This window comes from Poecilia formosa, unplaced genomic scaffold (assembly GCF_000485575.1).
Source record: "Poecilia formosa unplaced genomic scaffold, Poecilia_formosa-5.1.2 Scaffold97, whole genome shotgun sequence".
Lineage (NCBI taxonomy): Eukaryota > Metazoa > Chordata > Actinopteri > Cyprinodontiformes > Poeciliidae > Poecilia > Poecilia formosa.
In genome coordinates, this window is record NW_006800036.1 from 1,619,443 (window position 1) to 1,639,117 (window position 19,675).

Here is a 19,675-nt window from a genome sequence, read left to right on the forward strand (position 1 = left end):
GTCGTGTTGGCGAATGAGGTAATAAGAAGCAATGATCTGACACCAATTACCATGATTACACCCCCTCCTTGGTGTCAGAATACTGGCTGCACCAGGGTAGAAGGAGAAAATAAAGTGTTGATAAATGGAGAGAGAAGTGTGGAGGAACAGAGGAGTGACAAATGAAAACAGAATGCATGAACATGGATAGAGGAGAGAGGCAGCCCCTCAGGGACATCACGGGGAAATATGGCTGTTTTATACAGCGCTGTCAGGAGCGGATAGATTGGCAGTAACACACAGTCGGGCAGGCGAGGTGTGCTGAGTGATGGCCGCAAATAAAACTTTGACTTTTCTTCATAAATTCACCGAAATTCAAAGTTCTGTTCAAAAGTCGGCTGAAAAAGTTTGACTGGACTTTGGCAAAAATTGCCTCATATGTCTTCCAAACAGAGATGTGTGGCATCAGGAGATACAGCGGTGTGGAGAAGTGTTTACCCCCTTTCTGATTCCCTATTTACTTTTGCATTTTTGTCACACTTGAGAGTCTCAGGACATCAAACCACATGTACATGTTAGTCAAAGACGACACAGGTATACACAAAATAAAACTGTTTGTGATTAAGAGGGGTTAGGGAAAGGGGTGGGGTTAGGGTTTGAGTCGCTGCAGAGTTACACACCCGCACAAAATCAGTGGATAAGGATTCTTCTGAACCCGGTGCAAAGTATTATTGCACTGACATTTTTCTGGAGAAAATGTAGATAAAACCTTTAATGCAATGTAATATTCAGTAAACCATACCATGCTATTATTTCAAAGTTTCAACATATTATTAAGGTTCCCTGTTTCTCTAAGTGAATTGTGAATTGCCATCTACTGGAAAATTATGGCATTTAGGATTTTCTTGTTAGCTAAAGAAAGCTCAGAGGAGCTGACGGAGTTTGAGCAGATCCTCCAGGAATCACAGCTGAGTCCTTCCGAGTTACAAAATGTGAAATGTCCTCATTATTTCTGTGTGAGTTTCTTTAGTTTGGTCAAAGTCGAAAAAGTTTTAATGAATAGTTTTCTTAAAGCAAAATGAAGTGATTCAGTCCTGAATGTCTATTAAGTTTGACATTCAAACAAAAGCAAAAACATATGTAAAATGTACTTTTTTGAGCTTTGCGTCATATTATGATGTCGTTCCCTCATCAAAAACAAACCTGGAGTGTTGCTTTGATTCCTTTGTGCATGAGTTGAATCTCATGAATCTCCCGTGGCAACCATTAGGTTCATAAGATGCTTGGGGGAACCTAGCGCCACCTGCAGTTTTCCGAGTCTCCGTGACAGAGTACAATGAGATGGTCTCTTCTTTAGACTAAACTTTTGTTGTGATTTGTTCTTAAAAATGAAAACTGATAAATATACTTTGGAAAAAAACAAAAAAAAACAATAACAGATTCAGACTTGGTCAACGTGAATTTATCAAGTGCAATATTTCAAAATTCTCGTGCGTATGATATGGTAATGATTTTTAAAACGTCATAGGGGATCAAATAAAGTATTGAGTTTCTCTTACAGCTTAAAGTTTACTGCTACATAAAAAAACATACTGTGGCTTTAATGAATCATCACCAATTTGCAGCCACTGTCAGAGGGGAGTGTTTGACTGAAGCAAGGACAGGAAGTTAAGCTCTCTCTCAGGTTTTCTGCCGAGGTCCTCACGTGACTCTGAGACTTAAAAACTGTGGCTGCTTTCTGCAGAAGAAACCTGCTCATGATGGCTTAACTATAGGAAGAATGGTGTTGCATTGAGAGTTTGAGCTGTGCACTGTGGAGAAACTTTACCAAGCAAAACTATTGACAGAACAACCCACACAGGCTTAAAGTGAGGAGGAGTGAGAAAGTTTGAAGCCGAAAGGATTACTGAGATCATCCAAATCTGAGGTGGCTGCTTTGAATCTGATAGTTTTATTTCAGGAGTTATTTTCTAAGGGTGGATGAGTCCTTCATCACAAGAAATAGAAGCGTTTCACAGCTCATCTGAACTTCAAAAGCATTAAACACCCTTATGGTTCAATAAAACAGGATGCTTTTTATTAATATTTTATAGGTTTTGTTATGTTTGTCTTGGTTTTCTTGTGTTCTTTGCCTCAATAAAGCTCTCAGTATGTATTGAGTTACAACTGCTCTATATCTTCACTTTATTTGGCTTTTGTCTTGTTATTTCCGTCACTTTTATGTTATTTCATCTTTTGTATTCTCACGGTCTTTCTTTAACAAACCCACATTTTATGCGGTGTACCTCTCAGAGTATGTAGTCTCTGAAAAGTTTACCAGGATGTTCTTTATGGTTTTGGTTTTTCTATTTTGCAGGGCAGAATCGTTCTATGCAGTCCTTATAAAAGTCAGTCAGCTCTTAAAGAAAACAACACATTATATCACAAAGAAAGAAAGAAACTATTCATTAAGTGACTGATATGCGAACTGACCTACACATAAATGAAGCAATGTTTAGCCAATAAGAAAAAATATTAGTAAAATACCACAAATTAAATATAAAGGGGGAAAAAGAATGTCTACTAAATAGCTATTTGGTGAAAACAATGAAGAGATACATTAAGTTCCACCAAAAGAGAAACTGCTTACTTAAAAAAAGATGTTCAATTTTATCAAAACTCAAAAAATTCCATCAATCAATAATCTGCATCGTTTTCTGTCATATGCACAGAACTGTGTTCAGGTGGCTGAGTGCGAGCATCCCCACCTCCTCTGATTGCAAGGTGTGACTGGCAGGTGAGCTTCCTCACAGCTGATGCTCATCAAGCCCAATCAGCAGAAGGAACTTATAAAAAGGAGCAGATTCCACGAGACAGACGCCAGGTTGTTTGGAGACCAATCCCAGTTCCCGAATCCCTCTGGGAACCATTCCCTCTGCCTCCCTGTTCTCTGCGTTTTAGAGCACCTGCAAACTCACGTCAGTTTCCTGACTACTCCTCTGGTCCTCTGGACTCCTCCTCATCCTACCACAGAACTCGACGGCGTGTCCTATCCAACGTTCCACCGTCCTCCTCGTCGTCTTCTGGAAGAAAAAAACAAAACCACCACAAAACACAAATGGCACCATCTGCTGATCTCACTCACCTTCTTCACTTAATTCTAACCAACTCATCTAACATGACGTCCAGGATTTGACCTCCAAACAAAGGATTAGTTTTCTCCCAATTGTATACAATAAACTGTTCAAACTCTCAAAAAATCAAAACAAAATTCAACTACACTGTGGACAGAAATGTCCGTGAAGGGTTATCATGTTTCACATGAAGGTGGGAACCAGCAATTCCTTCAAACCACCTTTTGATCCTATAAGAACTCAAAGTTAAGGAAAACGAGTTTTTACATGAGCAATGACAACTACATATGTATAAAAATGGAATAAAGATTGACTAATAGACTATAAATAACTATTGTTATCTACAGTATTTAATTCCATCAAAATGTGCAAAATAAATCAATTCAACAAGACAGAACATATAGTTATTTGACTGCTTTTATGAGGTTTTGAAGGTACTTTGCTGCAGGTTTTGTGAGATTCCTACAACTGAATGTAAGAACAAAGTTGAAATCATGAAAAAAAGCCATTTTTAAAAAAAAATATATTTTTAAAAGGTTGTGACATTTCAGTGAAACAAACACAACATACAAGGAAGGTGACAGAGAAAATTCGGTAACACTTTATTTGAAGGGGGGTGAATAAGACTGTCATGACACTTTCATAAACATGACATAACTCCTGTCATGAACATGAATAAGTCTTCATGAATATTTATGACTGTTGTCATAAAGTGTCATTCGGTGAATTATGACACTTTTAATACAAAGTTGACATTATTCAAAATGTCTTTGTTATGACAACTTGACATTAACCAATAAATCATTACTGTTTAAACTTTACCTTTAATAACATAAAGTTACCTAATTTTCAAAGTGCAATCAGTAATACTTTTATAACAAATTTATATCAATAATGATTTCTTGGTTAATGTCAAGTTGTCATAACAAAGACATTTTGAATGTCGACTTTGTTTTAAAAGTGTCATAATTTATCGAATGACGCTTTATGACAACAGTCATAAATATTCATGAAGGCTTATTCAAGTTCATGACAGTGTCATGTCAGTCTTATTCAACCCCCTTCAAATAAAGTGTTACCGAAAATTCAACACTGTTTTCTACCCAGTTCAACTTCAAGTTGCAGTATTGCTAAAAACAACAAACAATAACCTAAATGCACATGATAATTATTTCACCGTTGTCTGCAGAATCCTCTCCTGCACACAAAGCCATAATTATAGAGTCTTAGTTTTACTTATTAGCAGATAAGACTTTTACAATAATCCTCCAGAGAACCTGTCTGAGCTTAGCACTAGCTAAACAGCCTCTCCTCTGTCTGTCCACCATCCCTCCTCCACTTCTTCATGGACAAAAAAGCAGCAGAAACAAGAAGCTCAGCAATCTGTGACACGGGGCTCTGAAAAGGACGATGAGCTGGATTCGACACAGCCTCGACTGAGACAAAACAGGAGAAGCTCTGCTGCGAGACTTATGAATGCGCTAGTTATTCATGCACACCCCACAAAGTGTGTGAGGGCCTATTTCCTCTGAGCTGCGTAAGCCATGAAACCGCATTGTGATCTCCAGCCGAGTATCGTGCTCTTTTAATTCCTATTTGTTTGACTTAGAGAGATTAGGCATTAATTACAGGCTAGAGGAATCAACCACACATATAAAGGCATACAGTGTGGAGTAAGGCTTTTTAAAATTGGAGTCTTCACAGCAGCAAGGCCGAAGGTGCACAGAGAGCTGAGACAGCATTGACTAACAGGGCTCTCTCACACACACACACACGCACACGCACACACACACGCGCACACACACACACCTACACCAGGCTTAACTGCTGGCTAAAAGCTGCTGTTCTGGGCGAAATATGTCAGGCTTTAGCTGATTTTAACACCAAATTCCCTCATGAGAACAGAGAGGATTAGTACGAGGAAGACAAGCTGACCAGAGCCAAGACAAGATAAATTTCACAAACACAAAGCACCTGAGCAAGCACTGCAGGCTTCGCATTTACCCAGAGTCTGCTAAAGCCCTCAGCAGGGCTTTCTGATGCTGTGGACTTAATGTTAGACCACATCCACCACATTTATCTGAAGACAACACAGCACCAGGCAAGGGCGTCACAATGAATGAGACTATTATAAAGGAATACTTTTATTTGAGTAATTATCTTAAAGAGGTATTATTAGCTATAGTGAACCGCAAAGTGTTAAAAAAAATGCAATGGACAATAAGTGGATCATTCACAGAACATGACGATATTTGCTAAATTATAGAGAGACAAGTAACTAAACTTTGAATTATTAAAACTTTTTATTGCAATGACGTTGAAGAAATAAAAGTGTGAAAGACAAATAACATAAAAAAACATAGAAACACACAAGAGAGTATCCTCAACGCATGTGCACTTATGTGAAGGAACTGCTGCTTTTCAGATCATCATTTCTTTATTTTAGACAGAGAGAAATAAATAAATGGCTTAGACTTTTTTTTTTTTTTGAGGATTTTCTAAACTGAAATAATGTTGATTTTGATTTGTATTTTTCTTCCCAGGGATCTCAGAGAAAACATTTGGCCTAGATAAATATAGCAGCTAGTGTTTGGGGAAAATCAGTTCTAATTTCATCCCAACAATAGGAAAAGGAAAAATACAATCCAATGATTTCTATTCCAAATCACGGAGACGTCCTTTCCCCCGACTTAATGAAAGAGAGAAATAAATTTGTCTCAATTCCAAATAATTTTCAAATAATTTCTGAGTATCTTTCTGATATTCATTGGCATGAATCGTCAAAGGTATTTTGGGGGTTGTGACCATTTGTTGTGTCAAAACATAAATTTCATCTAGCAAATAATGCAAAAGACTAAGAGAATTTTCTTTTCTCACACTCAGGTAAAGAAATGTGGCTTTAGTTTGAGTGAGCGTCTGCCTCCCTCTGGTGGCCATCCTGAACCGTTCACTTCTAATAATCTCTCATTTCAGCTATAACTATACACATGCACGTCTCCATAAGTTATCATTGAAAAGTTAATTTAATAAATATAGTAAAACTCCTTTTGATGCATGCATACAAACAGAGCGATCACTTTCCACATAGTTCATAACGTGCAAATGATCTCATTGACAGTTCAGCTCTGCAGAGTCACATTATGGTATAAAATGATATAAATTTACTGCATTGATGTAAGGCAGCTTTCTACCATGACATAATGCTCAAAGAACCGCCCACAAAAAAGTCTGTTTTCTGGAAATTTGAATAATAACATGGGACCATTAACAGGAATCTTGAATTCAGAAATGCCAACCTACTGAAAAGTATAATCATGTTCATCATAAGCACCCATTACTTTGTCAGAGCTGGTTTTGCATGAATAACTGCATCAGTGAAGCGGGACATGAAGGTAATCAGACTGTGGCTCTGCTAAGGTGTAATGGAAGGCCAGGTTGCTTTGCAGCAGCCTTTGGCTCATTTGCATTGCTGGGTCTTCCTCCTGAAAATGCTCCATGTATTTACAGGGATTTAGATCGTTTGGGTTCGAAGGCTAATGAAGGATGATGACACCGTAGACGCTCAACCTGGTGTTAACAGGTATTATCTGACAGGTTGCAAAATAAAATCTGCATACATTTTTCTCTGAGCTCGAAGCGCTCAAAAGTTTTCTGGTTTTGCACTGATTTTGGAAAACAGTGGACCAACACCATCATCAGTGACTGGAAACACACTGGATCTCAAACTCCTTAGATTCTACGCTTTTCTACTCTTCCTCCAAATGGTGGGACTTTGATCTCCAGATGAAATGCTACGTTTCGTTTCACCTGACCACCGGGGAACAGTGCCGTTACAGTTCTGTTTAGCCCAGCCAAGGCGTCCTGACATGGCAGTCGAGGTACAGTTCTTCTATCCCATGAGGTCTGGGTGTGGCAACGTTGCAAATTCCCCTTTTTGTTGCTTGAGCAATTCTCTCACCACATTTTTTACTTCCACTCTTTGGACACTGGACAAAGTGCAAAAACAATTACCTTTTGTGGGTTTCCCTCAATTTGGAGTCTTTTCCCATTAACATGTGTGCAAAATGTGACCACTGAATACAATTTCTGATTTATAAAGGAGCTTCACATCCTGTTATAATATTATTAAAGACATACCTGGACCGTGGCCTTGATTATTTCATGCATGTTTGAAAAATTGTCTAATCTCCCGTGGCAACCATTCAGTTGTGAAAACACCTGGGTGAACATAGCACCGCCTTCTTGGAGCTGTAGTTTCACAGAGCACCCGTCCCCTGTGACTCCCTCTATTCAGCTCCTTCAGACTAGCCAGCAGCAATTAGCAAACACCCGGTGGAACTGCACACCTGCCGAGCTCGTTGTACAAGCTAACAGAGGAAAGACGTTGTGAAGACTTCCTGGAGGAAGAGTGTCAAAAAGAGCAGAAGTTTTTAAAGCGACAGAGGCCCAATTTCAAGCCGTTAAATTACACAGTAAAACCTCTTGCGATTTCCCGTCAAAGTCAGCTAAATTGACAACTAACTAAAGATTTTAAACTTATCACTCTGCGTGTGACAGAAATGACTGGAAAAAACAACCAACACATCCCAGTTTCATTATCATTTGTATTTATTGTTTAAATTCACCAAAGTTTTCAGCTTAACTATGTCCAAGAGCATTCATGTCGCCACCGTGAGCGTAACACCAAAGTGACGACAGTGTGACATCATCGGGGCCATCATGACATCACATCATCATGAAGGGGTTCAAATTAATACCAAAGCCATCCTGAAGCCCATCGACGATGAAAGTATCTAACAGTCACTCGGGTCGAGCGAAACATTGCACATAAACTTCCAGCCGAGCTTCAAAACTTTTTCAAACTGCTGCTTTAAAAACGAAACCAAGTAAAAAAAAAAAAAAAGAAGCACTAACCATCCATCGCTTTAACACAAGTTTGTTAAATAAAAAACATGAAGGGAAGTTTTTTTCTCTTTCTTTTTCTCTCTTGTCTTTAACTACATGAGTCTGTACAGTGGGTATGATTTTAAAAATACAATGGCAGTTCTAAATGTCCCGGGATGACACGGTAACAGTACTGTGCGTGCTTACAGTTCGGCCATCTCATCAGTTTGCTTTTTCTTACTATTTTTCACTCCCACAGTGGGAAAGTGGGGAAAAAGCAGCTTCCGTCACATAAAATCCTTTTCACAGCATCTTTATAAATAATGTGGAACTATTTTTTTTTATTTATTATTATTTTAAAATAGAATTGTTTAAAAAAAGGCAATTTCCACAGCCAGAATCAAGAAAAAACAAAAGCAATTTCAAAATGACAATTATTATTTTCACCCATTTCAGTGGTTTCAGTGCAGATTTAGAAGCTAGCAAAATTTTTAAATTTGACATTCAATACAAGTTATTGTTGAGCTGATCCTAAGATTAAGCTGTTATTAAGAAGAAAAGGAAGACTCCCTCTGTTCAGTTTTAACTTCAGGTGTGTAAATTTACAAAGACAAAGTGCTTTCTCTAGCCACTTCATAGGACCATAACATCAAAATGAAAATGACACATTCGGACCGCAATTTGTTTCTTTCTACTGCAGGTCAACTGAATGTCACTGTTGTATAATTGTGACTTCCTTTACAGTTTCAAGTCTGAGCAGCTCAGTAGATTACACATAGCATTAGCTTTGCTCTAATTGGTCTCTTTTTCTCTGCTAACATTGTCCTTTCAATAAAAGTGTCCTACCATCTATACTAATTTCAGATTTTGTGCCTCAGCATTTCAGTTATTTGGTATCATTTACTTTGACACGACACCGTCTTATGGTCACTAAGTGATGTTAATATATGGCTATAACCTCCTTTACTAACATCTAAATGATGAGAAGCCGTAAATACAGAGTGCTTAAAGAATTTTAGTTCTTCACTAAAAATAATACATTTTAGATATTCTCGGTAATAAAATATTGCATTATCCCCACTATTTTATGGCTCTTACTGCTGATGATGTGCCAGGAATACAGTTGGTAGTTGTGTTAGTTTCGTCATGAGATGCCAGGGGACCCAGTACTACGAAGCAGGGTTAGATGCTTATTGAGAAAATTCAGAGTTTAAATCAAGGGGTCTTTTTGTACTACAGGCTTTCTTCTTGTTTAACCATTTGTGCATCATTAGATATTTACATATACCCAAATTAATATATGCTTAACATCCCTTCCACTTGAGCCATTAACAACCTTCTGGCTTAATTCTGCCTGGAAGAACACTCAAACTGAACTGACACCAAGAAACAGTTTCTGATACCTAATCATCACCTTTAGGTCTGACTAAAATCTGCAGTTGCCCACATGAACAAGCTAAATGCCTCCCGAAGAACAGATTTGTGGTCAAGGATGAAGCTATGTCAGTTTTACAGGTACTGTAAAACTAATTTAGATAGTTTGGTTTGCAGGCAGAAACAATTTGGTTTAGGTTGTGGTTTGTTGCAGAAGCTTGGTGTTATTCTGCACTGTCCTTTGCAAAAACAGGTTTTTATGTGTTTTGGATCATTGTCCTGTAAGAACACCCAATTGCATAGTATAGTAGCACAAAACACCTCGCTGTGGATTTGAGGCAAAGTTGAAGAATTAATAGGCTGTTGCCCCCTTTTCATTCTTTTATTCCCTTTTCCCAATGCACCAATATCACTGCAGGGAGGCAGGCATGGTTGAAATGGCTCAAAGAGATTTTACAACCTTATGTAAATCGACAATTCCCTTTTCTAAAGACATTTCTGGGACTTTCACATTTTTCTGACTAATGGTCAATCCAAGGACTTCTGTCAAATCCAAGAAAAACTACTTGCTGACGATGATGAGCAACAACCAGACATGAGTAGGCCTCGGTCTTTTCAAATTAAAAGAGGTTCTAGAACCTTTTCCACTACTTATCGAATGATTTAGATGAATTTATGTATATATTTTTTAATATTTGTTGAGATAAAATCTCGAAGAAATTAAAACCTTATTCTTGTTTTCAAAACACCATTGAAATTGTATGTTTTATAATCATTCTACTATGGAGTTTTAACGATTTAAATAAGTAGTTAACCACCAACTAATTTCTAGCTGCCAAATCTCTAAAAGAAAACCTGCTTCGTAATACAGATGATATTGAAATGTGTGAAACCTTCAGAGAGTCATAGTGCCACAAAAACTCTCTGACCATTCTTCAACATAAACACCAAAAAACTAAGAAGGAGGAAAATGGCATCAGAATAATGTCCAGCAAAGTTTCCTTCCCACACCGCTTTGCATAAATCTCTTCATTAAATCATCTGTTATTTACAACAATGCATGTGATCCTTATCATGGTCTGGCCCTTCAACCAAGTCCTTTGGGTCATGTCGTCAAACACAATCCAAATATTAAACCCGTCCTCATTTGGACAAAAGTAAAAAAAAAAAAAAAAAAGTCTGTTTTTTTTTGTTTTTTTTTATACAGTAGAATACGGTTGACAACTTTCAAGTAAAACAGCTGAATACTGATGTGTTCACACAGCAGAGGAGACTTGGTTCAAACTACAGCTGAAAATCATCCTAACGAAGCGTCACTCAAGTCATCCGCAGCGCTCAACGTCGAGGACAAATCTCAGAATGGTTGTAATGACTTCAGTTCGACCAATGTGACAAGAAACTGGACAAAAACGTCATCAACAGATGTTTGGACAGAACATTGTGACTAATTCTTTTTTTTTCATTACTGAATCTACTGAAGGAAAATGTTAAACAATTATTTTTTCAAAAGTATAGAAAAGCCATCATAACCACGTACAACTAAGCCGCTGATTTCTCTGCCTCAAAGAATGGAACGTGTTTCTTGCTTGAAATATTGTGAGTGAATAAGCAACACCCACGGTTTTGTTTTGAATAGTAATCCATTGATAATAATCAATGCAAAAAAAAAAAAGACAAAAGCACACAAATATCCAAAAACTAAAATTGAGACAGCTGAGGACCAGAGATTGTTTTTTTGTTGTTGTTGTTGTTGTTTTTTTTTTTTGTCATTGTTGTTCATCTTTTTTCCCTTATTTTTTTTTTCCTTACTCAAGTTTAAAATACATATATTTACCAGCTGTATAAGATTTACAGAGGAATTTGGATTCATCAAAAAAAAAGCACAGTTTTACGTCAGTTCAGCTTTCCTGGCTTTGTGGTGGACCTCGAGTCCAGTCCAGTCCAGCCCAGTCCAGTCCAGTCCAGTCCAGTCCAGACCGGCCTGGTCCAGTGCCACGGAGTAGTAATGGCCATTGCTGGGGCAGTAACGTACTGATAACTGTGTGCCATCGTGTGCTGGGAAGATGGCAAATAATTGCTAGAGTTTGTCACACTGTGCTGTACTTGCTCTGTTCTTTCACACTGCAGGAAGCTCAGCGCAGCTCAGCTTCACCAACCAGTGTGTGGAGGGGGGCTTTCGCCTGTACAGCAGTGGGCACTGCAGAAGAGTTAAAGGGGCCTGAGCAGACTACAGAGGCCAGGGGTTGCTCAAAATTTATGGCTGAGGATCTCGCTTGTAAAGATATTAAAGAGGAGAAAGTGAGAGACTTCCTGGAGCAGAGGAACTAACGTCACTCTCAGGTTCTTAGATGAGACGGAGGTCAGAGAAGACGAGGGTCGATGAAGCCGGAGAGTGCCTTCAGAGGGAAAGAGGTCATCTATGTCGTCGAAGAGATACCTGCAGGAAGCAAAAGGGTGAAATAAAGCTGTGAGAAAACAGAAAGGGGCGCAAACAAAACCCCAAGTTTCAACAATCGATGGTTCTGCGCAGAGACTTTTAACCACTTTACTTTCCTTGCACTTTGCTTCCTATGAACCAAACCCTCTTTGATTCTTCAAAAGTGGTCTTGATCAATCAGGCTAGTTTCTAAAAGTCTTTCCCCAGTATTTTTTATTTTTTTTATAAGACTGCTTTTTAAATCTTTTTCAGTACAGTACTTTCAGCTGAATCTATGCTAAGTAAAACTACCTTTTGCTGAAATTACAGCTGCAAACATTTTAGTGAACAGACTGAGAAAACTGTGGCATTTTTTAATGCATTTCATAAAAAGGGTCTCTTAACTGAAATGAACTGAACTGAGCCACAGGAACATTTGTGCAGGTTTGAAACGGAGACTCTTCAGAGCCTTGTGTGATCTGTTAACATGTCTGTGTGTAGTCCAGAGTATTCTTCATCGTCTGTCAGTTTGCTGCCACCCAGAAATTTTAAGCTGACCTTTAAACCGACTTCCAGCCACGGGATGCTGCAGGTGCAGCTTTGGCTCTGAGCTCAATAACGGCAAAGATTAAACGGTGTCAGCCTCCAAGCTGCTCTGCGGTCTGACCTATGAACCCCGTGATGTTGTCACTGTCTGGGTCAATTGACCAATCTTCACCAACTGCGAAAGCAAAACTTACTGCACGTTGTAGAACTATTCCTTATACTTTCTGTGTACACCCTTCATCCTCCAAACCACATTCTGAGTCGAAATGTGCAGCTTTAGACGAGCGAAATCAATTTGTAATTTGAATGACTGGAAACATGTAGCATAAAGTGGCTCTAAAAACTATTTGGAGAGAGTAATTATTCAAAAAACTGAACCAAAATCTGTCCTTTAACGTTGAATTAAATGATTACAGGACATTTTCTAACTATCTGTAGGGGCTTTAAATAAAAAATTAATTGTATGAATGTAATGAAATCAACAATCGCTCATCTGCACAATGATGACAAAACAGCTTTTCCTTTATGAATAAAAATAGCAGTGGAGAGCTGACCCACCGATTCAGAGTGTTTCTGCTCGGCGTCACCGGTGGCCATCTTCAGCAGATGGTCTCCAGGTGGCGAGAGTTCTGCAGAGATCAGGGGGAAAAAAGCAAAGGAAGACATAAAAGATGTTACCACACAATGAAAAATCCTTTCACATTTCTGCACATAACTTTCTGTTTCGAAGAAATAAAGATGTCATGTAAAAGTATTTACCCCCTTACACAACTTCAGATTTTTTTTTGTCACATTTTAATGTTTCGAATCATCAGACATATTTTTACAATTAGATGAAGATAATCGTATTAAACACAACAGCAGCTGTCAAGTGATTCTCGTTTTTTTATGTGGGAAAAGTATGTGGAAAGCACATGGAAAAGTAATTTACCACCAGTCCAATAAGTGCCACTGCTGGCAACGAGTCTTCTTCATCCTTTGGTCCTCTCTTACTTGCAAAAGAGATGAAGGCTTTGACATGTTTAAGGTCACGCCAAAGCCTCACAATCAGATTTAAGTACAAACTTTGACTAGGTCACTCCACAACAGTGTTGTTTTGAGCCATTTCAGGGTGAACTTGTCTCACTGCTTATCCTGCTGCATAACTCAAGCGTGCTTCAACCTAAGGTCACAAAGTACTGGTGAACATTTCCCTTCCACATTGTTGAGAAAGAAGAAAAAATGGTTTTGCTTCTATGACTGCTTCGTCAGAGTACTGAAGCAAAAAATGCACCCCAGATTATCTCACTTATCACAGTGTATGATGTTTGTTTTCTTAAATTCTGCATTTGTTTTGTGCAAGATGAAACTGTCAGACGTCTCTTTGTTTTCTCTTTGGTCAGCCGTGGCTTTGTCCTTTCATCCCTCTCACGGCTGCCAGTTTTGTGCTTGAGTCATGATCACTGACCTCACCTGAGGCATGTGAAGCCCACAGTGCTACAGATGTTGCTATGGGTGCCGATGTGACCACCTGGATGAGTCATCTGCTCCTAGGAGGGATTACTGCTGCTCCATGTTTTCACCATTTGTACATAAAGGTCCTGGCTGATGTTCATTGGTGTCCCAAAGCCTCAGATATTTTTAACCCTCTCCAGACTGAATGGTGTCAGTGACTTTGTTTTTCATCTATTCTTTAATTTTTTTTAAAAATGAATTGTTTCCTGAGGTCATTTAGCCAACTTCATGTTGTCACACAGGCTCTACGATAGATTTCTCCATTCTAAAGGTTTGTTATTAACATGGATGTTGCACAGTTCACTTTTTTGTAATATGTCTGAGTGGCTTGAACAGCCTTAATATTTTTAAAATGTCACTTAAAAACAGTTTCTTGTATGTACACAGCGTACATTTATTATTACATATGTTATTCCATTTATTTTACCATCTGAAATATTTAAGTGTGACAATAAAGGCAAAAACACAACCAGTCTACAGCCTGGTAAATACTTTTTCACATCACTGTGTGGGTCTTACAGGTGTGTCGTTCCACTGCCGTGGTAAATCTTCAGGTTCGGGTGGATAGGACATCCAGGAGGGACTCCGATATGAGGACGGTGGAGACATGACGAAGTAGTCTGAGTAACCCGGACGATTGGCTGATATAGCATAGACTGCTGTGATTGGGTTTCCTGTTAGGATGACAGTAATAGTGAAAACAAACCACTCTCCTGTCCCCTGTGTTTCAACATGCTAATGCCGTGTCTTGCCTGAGTAGGTGCTGATGGACTGATCTACAGTGACAGCAGGGAACGGTGTCCTAGAGAGCGGCAGGTAGGGGGCGCCGTTGTGCTGCTGGGTCTGCAGATCTGATGCTTCGGACACACGGGGCTTCAGACTCACATCAGGGGTGGAACTGTTACTGCAGAAGAGACACTGATTTCAACTCCAAACAGAACAAAAAACCCCCATAAAACAATCGGCAGCACCAAACTAGAGCTTCATCTAGCTTAAATACGCCGCACGCTTCTGCTGCGAAACATAACAATGTGCTTATGAACACGATACTAAATATACAAAATGGATATGAAGCTATATATACTAAGCTATAAATTATCTTTCCATTTATCATGGTTCTGATCAACTAGTTGACTCAGTAAATTGACTTTATGGTCTTTGATCAAACCAGAAGTAGGCTGAAAAAATATCAAGGAAAATAAAATTACACGAAAAAAATTAAAGTTGGAGGTCGTATGTGTTTCATTGCTTAGACATATTCTCAATTTCATTTGGAGTACAAGTGTTGCTTTTTACGCCAAATAAGATGTAAATGCGAGCCAGTTAAATTCTCTCAGTTCTTTAGTCAACACAGATTTATAAGATACAGTTTTACATAAACTATGCTTGCTGCTTTTTGAAAAATAATTAAAACAAATAATTTGAGCATGGAAGCTGGGGTTTAAGTTGGATCAGAGCAGTAAAAGTGGCTCTCGGTTTTATGTTTAATCTGTGCTGACAGTTCCGTTGTCAGCAGGCAGGGAAGGTAGCTGAGCCCCCTGAGTCATGACGGACAAAAGCAACAGAAATGTTATCTGACATCCAGTGAGAGCACTTTGAACGGTGCACACCAAAGGCAGATAAACCTGTAATTATGTGAAATTAACATAAATAGTGACAAGGAACGCTCTGAATAAAGCTGAACAACTGAATGATAAGAAACAAAACAACATTTCAGTTCAGGAGTCAGTGGTGTCCTTCCACTTGTTACCCATTTTATACCAAAGCATTGCCACTTTGCCAACTCATCTCTATTTCTCCCCATGTACTTAACTGTTACATTTTATTCTATTTTTCTTGACAGTTGAGTATCTTGATAAATTATGAAAAGAAATAATCATGAAAAATGCTCAAGTCTCATTTATAATCGAGTTTAATTATATATCACTCAGTCTTTAATTGTGGCCCAGATTCCCATTAAATTCACTTGACTCTTATAGTTCAGATTATAACCCCAGATTAATCAAACTACGCACATATTCCTGCAGTGGGATACTTTTTTTTTTCTGCAGCAGACTGAGAGTGCATAATAGAAAATACTTGTAAATCACTGGTTGTCACAAACCACTTCTCCATTGTCAAGTCTCACTGTAACTGCCTGGTTTGGTTCTAGCCAAGTCTGGTGCATCTACTGCAGTTGTTTTTCAGGTAATCACTGCTATGCAATGAATGGTATCCTGTACTGATGAACAGGTGAGCAGATTAAATTATCTTTAGTTAATTCACAACATTAAAATAAAAGGCATCCAAAAGTCTACATTTACATCCATACATAATATACAAACTTTTCATTTATTGCAAAAAAAAGAGAAAACAGAGCATCCAGTCAGCATCTTAAACAACCACTGGAGACATTTGTCATGAGTCAATCCTGTTACCGTGCAAAAAATGTGAATAATCATCTAAGTATTTAACCGCGTTGGGATATGTTGATATTTGTTTTACCTGGCATGTGAAACGATTTTTGGAAACACCGCTGTTTCAAGAATCTTCACTATCGATCCTGAACTTTGCACCTGCTCTGTGTGCAGAGCACGGCTGCTGCTGTCAGTGAGGTATTGTAAATCATCCAGCACATCACAGCGCAGTGGCCTGCACTGTAGAAACACTCTGGATGTTGAAGCACTGTGCAGGATCAGGGGACAGATGAGGTCACTGACAGATTCTCAGAGCCATAATGCACAGAGCACATTAATGCTACACACAGCATACTAAAGAGGAATTAACATGCTGCTCTCCTCCTCCCACAGGGGCACAGAGGAGCTGAAGTCTGCAGAGCTGAATGATTAACCACTAAAACCTGCATTTAAATAAACATAAAAAATAAAAAAAAACAACTGCTTGGATTTCAGCACAACATACAAAACTGCTCTTATTTCCTACATCAGTAATACAAATCTTAAGAACTCAATTTAAAATAATCATCTCATAATAGCATGTTTGTCTCCGTGTCGCTGCTCACAGCTGGGGGGCTTTGTGCTCTCTGCAGTGTTTTCTACACATAGCCCACTAGATGGCGATCACGTTACTTCTTGGGAACATGAACATCGGAGCAGTCAATCACTTCCTGCAGTGCTCAAGTGCCCAGCAACACAGAGCACACAGCAACAGCATTGAAATGAAGAGCATGCTCAGGTCACGTGATGCAGACTAACATATGGGCCCGACAGAGGGAAGTTAGCGTGCAGTCACTTTAAATGATGCCGATTAGGATTGTTTTCGTCCTCGCGTGTTCTTTCCAGTCACTTTAAATCTGTTTGACTCATTCTTTTAGACGCAAACCTTCTGTTTAATCTGAGAGCCTTTAAATGTTATGTATTTCCTGTTCCAAATGTCTCAACGATGTAACATTGCTATAAACGACGTCTTTCAGCGAGGGCACAGTGTGTCATCTTTCTATTCGTCCTGAAGTTGATACCACATAAGGGGACATATTTTTCTGTATTTGCGTTGGTGTGCGTTACCATCGTATTGAGGTTCCAGGTGGCGGTCCCGGTCTGGAGGGGATTAGAGGCGGAGGAGAACCGATGCCCATATCGGGAAGCTGAGTGAACCGGAAACCCTGCAATAAGAGAGTCAATACACAGCAAAGAAAAAAAAAACACACACACACACACACAACTTAGAACAAAAAGTAAGTAACAGGTTTATACATTTGAGTTGCAAATAGTGGTTTTATTATTGGTACCAGCTCAGGTTTTTGTTCCTATTAACTATTAAAGCTCCTCCTGCTTTAATAGTTGCTTTAGCTGCTGTGATGACGTCTAAAACTACCCATCCAAAAACATTTTGATGTAAATAATTAAGATCTGTCATACATTTTCTATAATTTAGAGTCTTTTGAACAAATAAAGGAAAGAGGCAAAGTGACAAGACTTCCTCATCGGTATGATGAGTATTGAAGCATCCCTGTTGCTCCACAATGCTGGTCAGATGGTTGAAAAAAAAATTGTGGTTGCGCCACAATTAATAAAGCAAAAATAAATAATACATTGGATTGCAGAAATTCAATAGCGACATTAAGTCAGGAGGCTTATAATGGCAAATGGCTGCTCTGGGTTTTATTTATGGGAATCTGAGTGGAGGGGTCAGAATACAAAGTGCATGCCATACTTCTCAGATATTTATTTGTAAAAGTTGTTAAAACCTTGAATCATTTTCATTTCACTGTACAATTATGAGTTACTTGTGTCGCTCTATATAATGACATGCCCCCCAAAAAACATGCACAAGTTTGCTGCCCAGCTTAATACAATGTGGAAAGGTTAAAGTTGTAAAATACTTTTGCTTAAATAAAACATATACACCAACTAACTGAATAAAGGGTTTTTTATCCACAGTACATTAAAAGGTGGTTTAAAATAGGCTCAGCATCCAGCATTATTTTATGGCTGCAGCTTTTAATTTAGCACTTACTGGTTTAGGCAGGCTACACTGATGCATGTCCTCGTAACCCGCGCTTCTCTGCCTGCCTCCACAGGGGTGGTTCATCGTCCCCGGAGCGCTGGTCACACCATCACTGTAGTGACTGCTGTGGGAGGGGTTGTAGACACTGTGGGCATGATGGTGGTGGTGGCGGTGGCTGAAATTCAGAGATAAACGGCATCAAAAATGGAAGAGAGATATGGTTTTACACTTCTGTCTCTCGCCAGTATGCTCGGGAACACTGAGCAAGCATGTTCAGGCTCAAAATGTATTCCACTTTTCGAGAAACAGCTTGAGAGTGGGCTGTTTGCTCTTCAAAAGTTCAAACTGTGCACCAGGGGACCTCTCGCTTCTCCACACAATGCTGTGAATGATGCAGATGTTCTGGCAGATAAAGCGTCAGTGAGAAAAATAAAATTACTTCGTTGGAGGGGAGGGAGGGTCATGATCCGGAGGCGCCAGGCTGAAAGCGTTGCCAAGCAACATGTGCATCTGCGTGCGGACCTCGTCAATGGACGGCTGTGAGCTGAGTGTGGAGGAGTCGGATCCGCGGTGAGCTTTCACCCCCAAACTGCTGTTCCCGGTTCCAGTGGATCCTCCTCCGTAGCCCAGAGAGCTCATCAGACGGTCCACGTTCGTCTCCTCAAACGGTTCTGGTTCCCCCTGGCAACGCAGCAAGCACACTCAGAGAACAGACCGGGAGTGCAAGCATTATCTTTCCGATTGTTAATTTTAACAACACTGACAGCAAACACCCGGGCTTGTAACCGTCATTACTTTTTCAGCTGCTTTTCACCATGGATTTCTTTCTCATCTCACAAAAAAAAAAGGAGTAGGAAGGAAGAACTTTACAAAAATAATTTAAGGCCACAGAAAGCAGAAATGTGCAAATGTGGCTTTCCTGACCAATACTAATTTCTGATTTTTTCCTTCAAGTCTAACCTATTAATTGTAATTATGTCTCATTAAATTTTATTTTAAGGATCCAAGGAGAAAAATTTACTCTAAATTAAGAAAATGAAAATTATTTTTGATCTCAACTCAGTCAAAATGCCTTCTTGTTAAATAGAAGCTATAAAAGCAAAGATCATAACACCCATACCTACTTTTGACAAAGACTTTTCAAACTATCTTAAATTGGATAGCAACTTGAAACAAGTCCAGCTGTCAGCACTGCTGCATTGCAGCAACAATTTCCTGGGCTCAGATCTTGGCCAAAAAAATCTTTTGTCATATCTCTTAATTGTGTTTTTGAAGGATTGATGCGTCTGGTCGTTTTGTCTTGTGTGTCTCTGTGTCGCCCTGCGATAGACTGACTACCTATGAAGGGAGTAAATTGCTCTAAATGAATGTTGGAGATGGACACCGGCCCTCCCTTGACCTTGCAAGGATAAGCGGAGATAGA

The 19,675-nt window shown here is 39.1% G+C and overlaps 1 protein-coding gene across 2 annotated transcripts in view; it reads right to left on the reverse strand.

Moving 5' to 3' along the window:
• Positions 1 to 11,153: 11,153 nt before the first annotated feature.
• Positions 11,154 to 19,675, reverse strand: part of kiaa1549la (KIAA1549-like a) — an 84,476-nt gene continuing 75,954 nt past the window's right edge. For both annotated transcript variants that reach the window (XM_007558586.2, XM_007558585.2), the window contains 7 exons: positions 18,692 to 18,933; positions 18,262 to 18,427; positions 17,310 to 17,407; positions 14,559 to 14,710; positions 14,326 to 14,480; positions 12,871 to 12,941; positions 11,154 to 11,787 (listed from right to left, as the gene is read on the reverse strand). In XM_007558586.2, the coding sequence (XP_007558648.1) occupies positions 12,912 to 12,941; positions 14,326 to 14,480; positions 14,559 to 14,710; positions 17,310 to 17,407; positions 18,262 to 18,427; positions 18,692 to 18,933 (843 nt within the window). In that variant the 3' untranslated portion in view covers positions 11,154 to 11,787; positions 12,871 to 12,911. The remainder of the gene's footprint in view (positions 11,788 to 12,870; positions 12,942 to 14,325; positions 14,481 to 14,558; positions 14,711 to 17,309; positions 17,408 to 18,261; positions 18,428 to 18,691; positions 18,934 to 19,675) is intronic.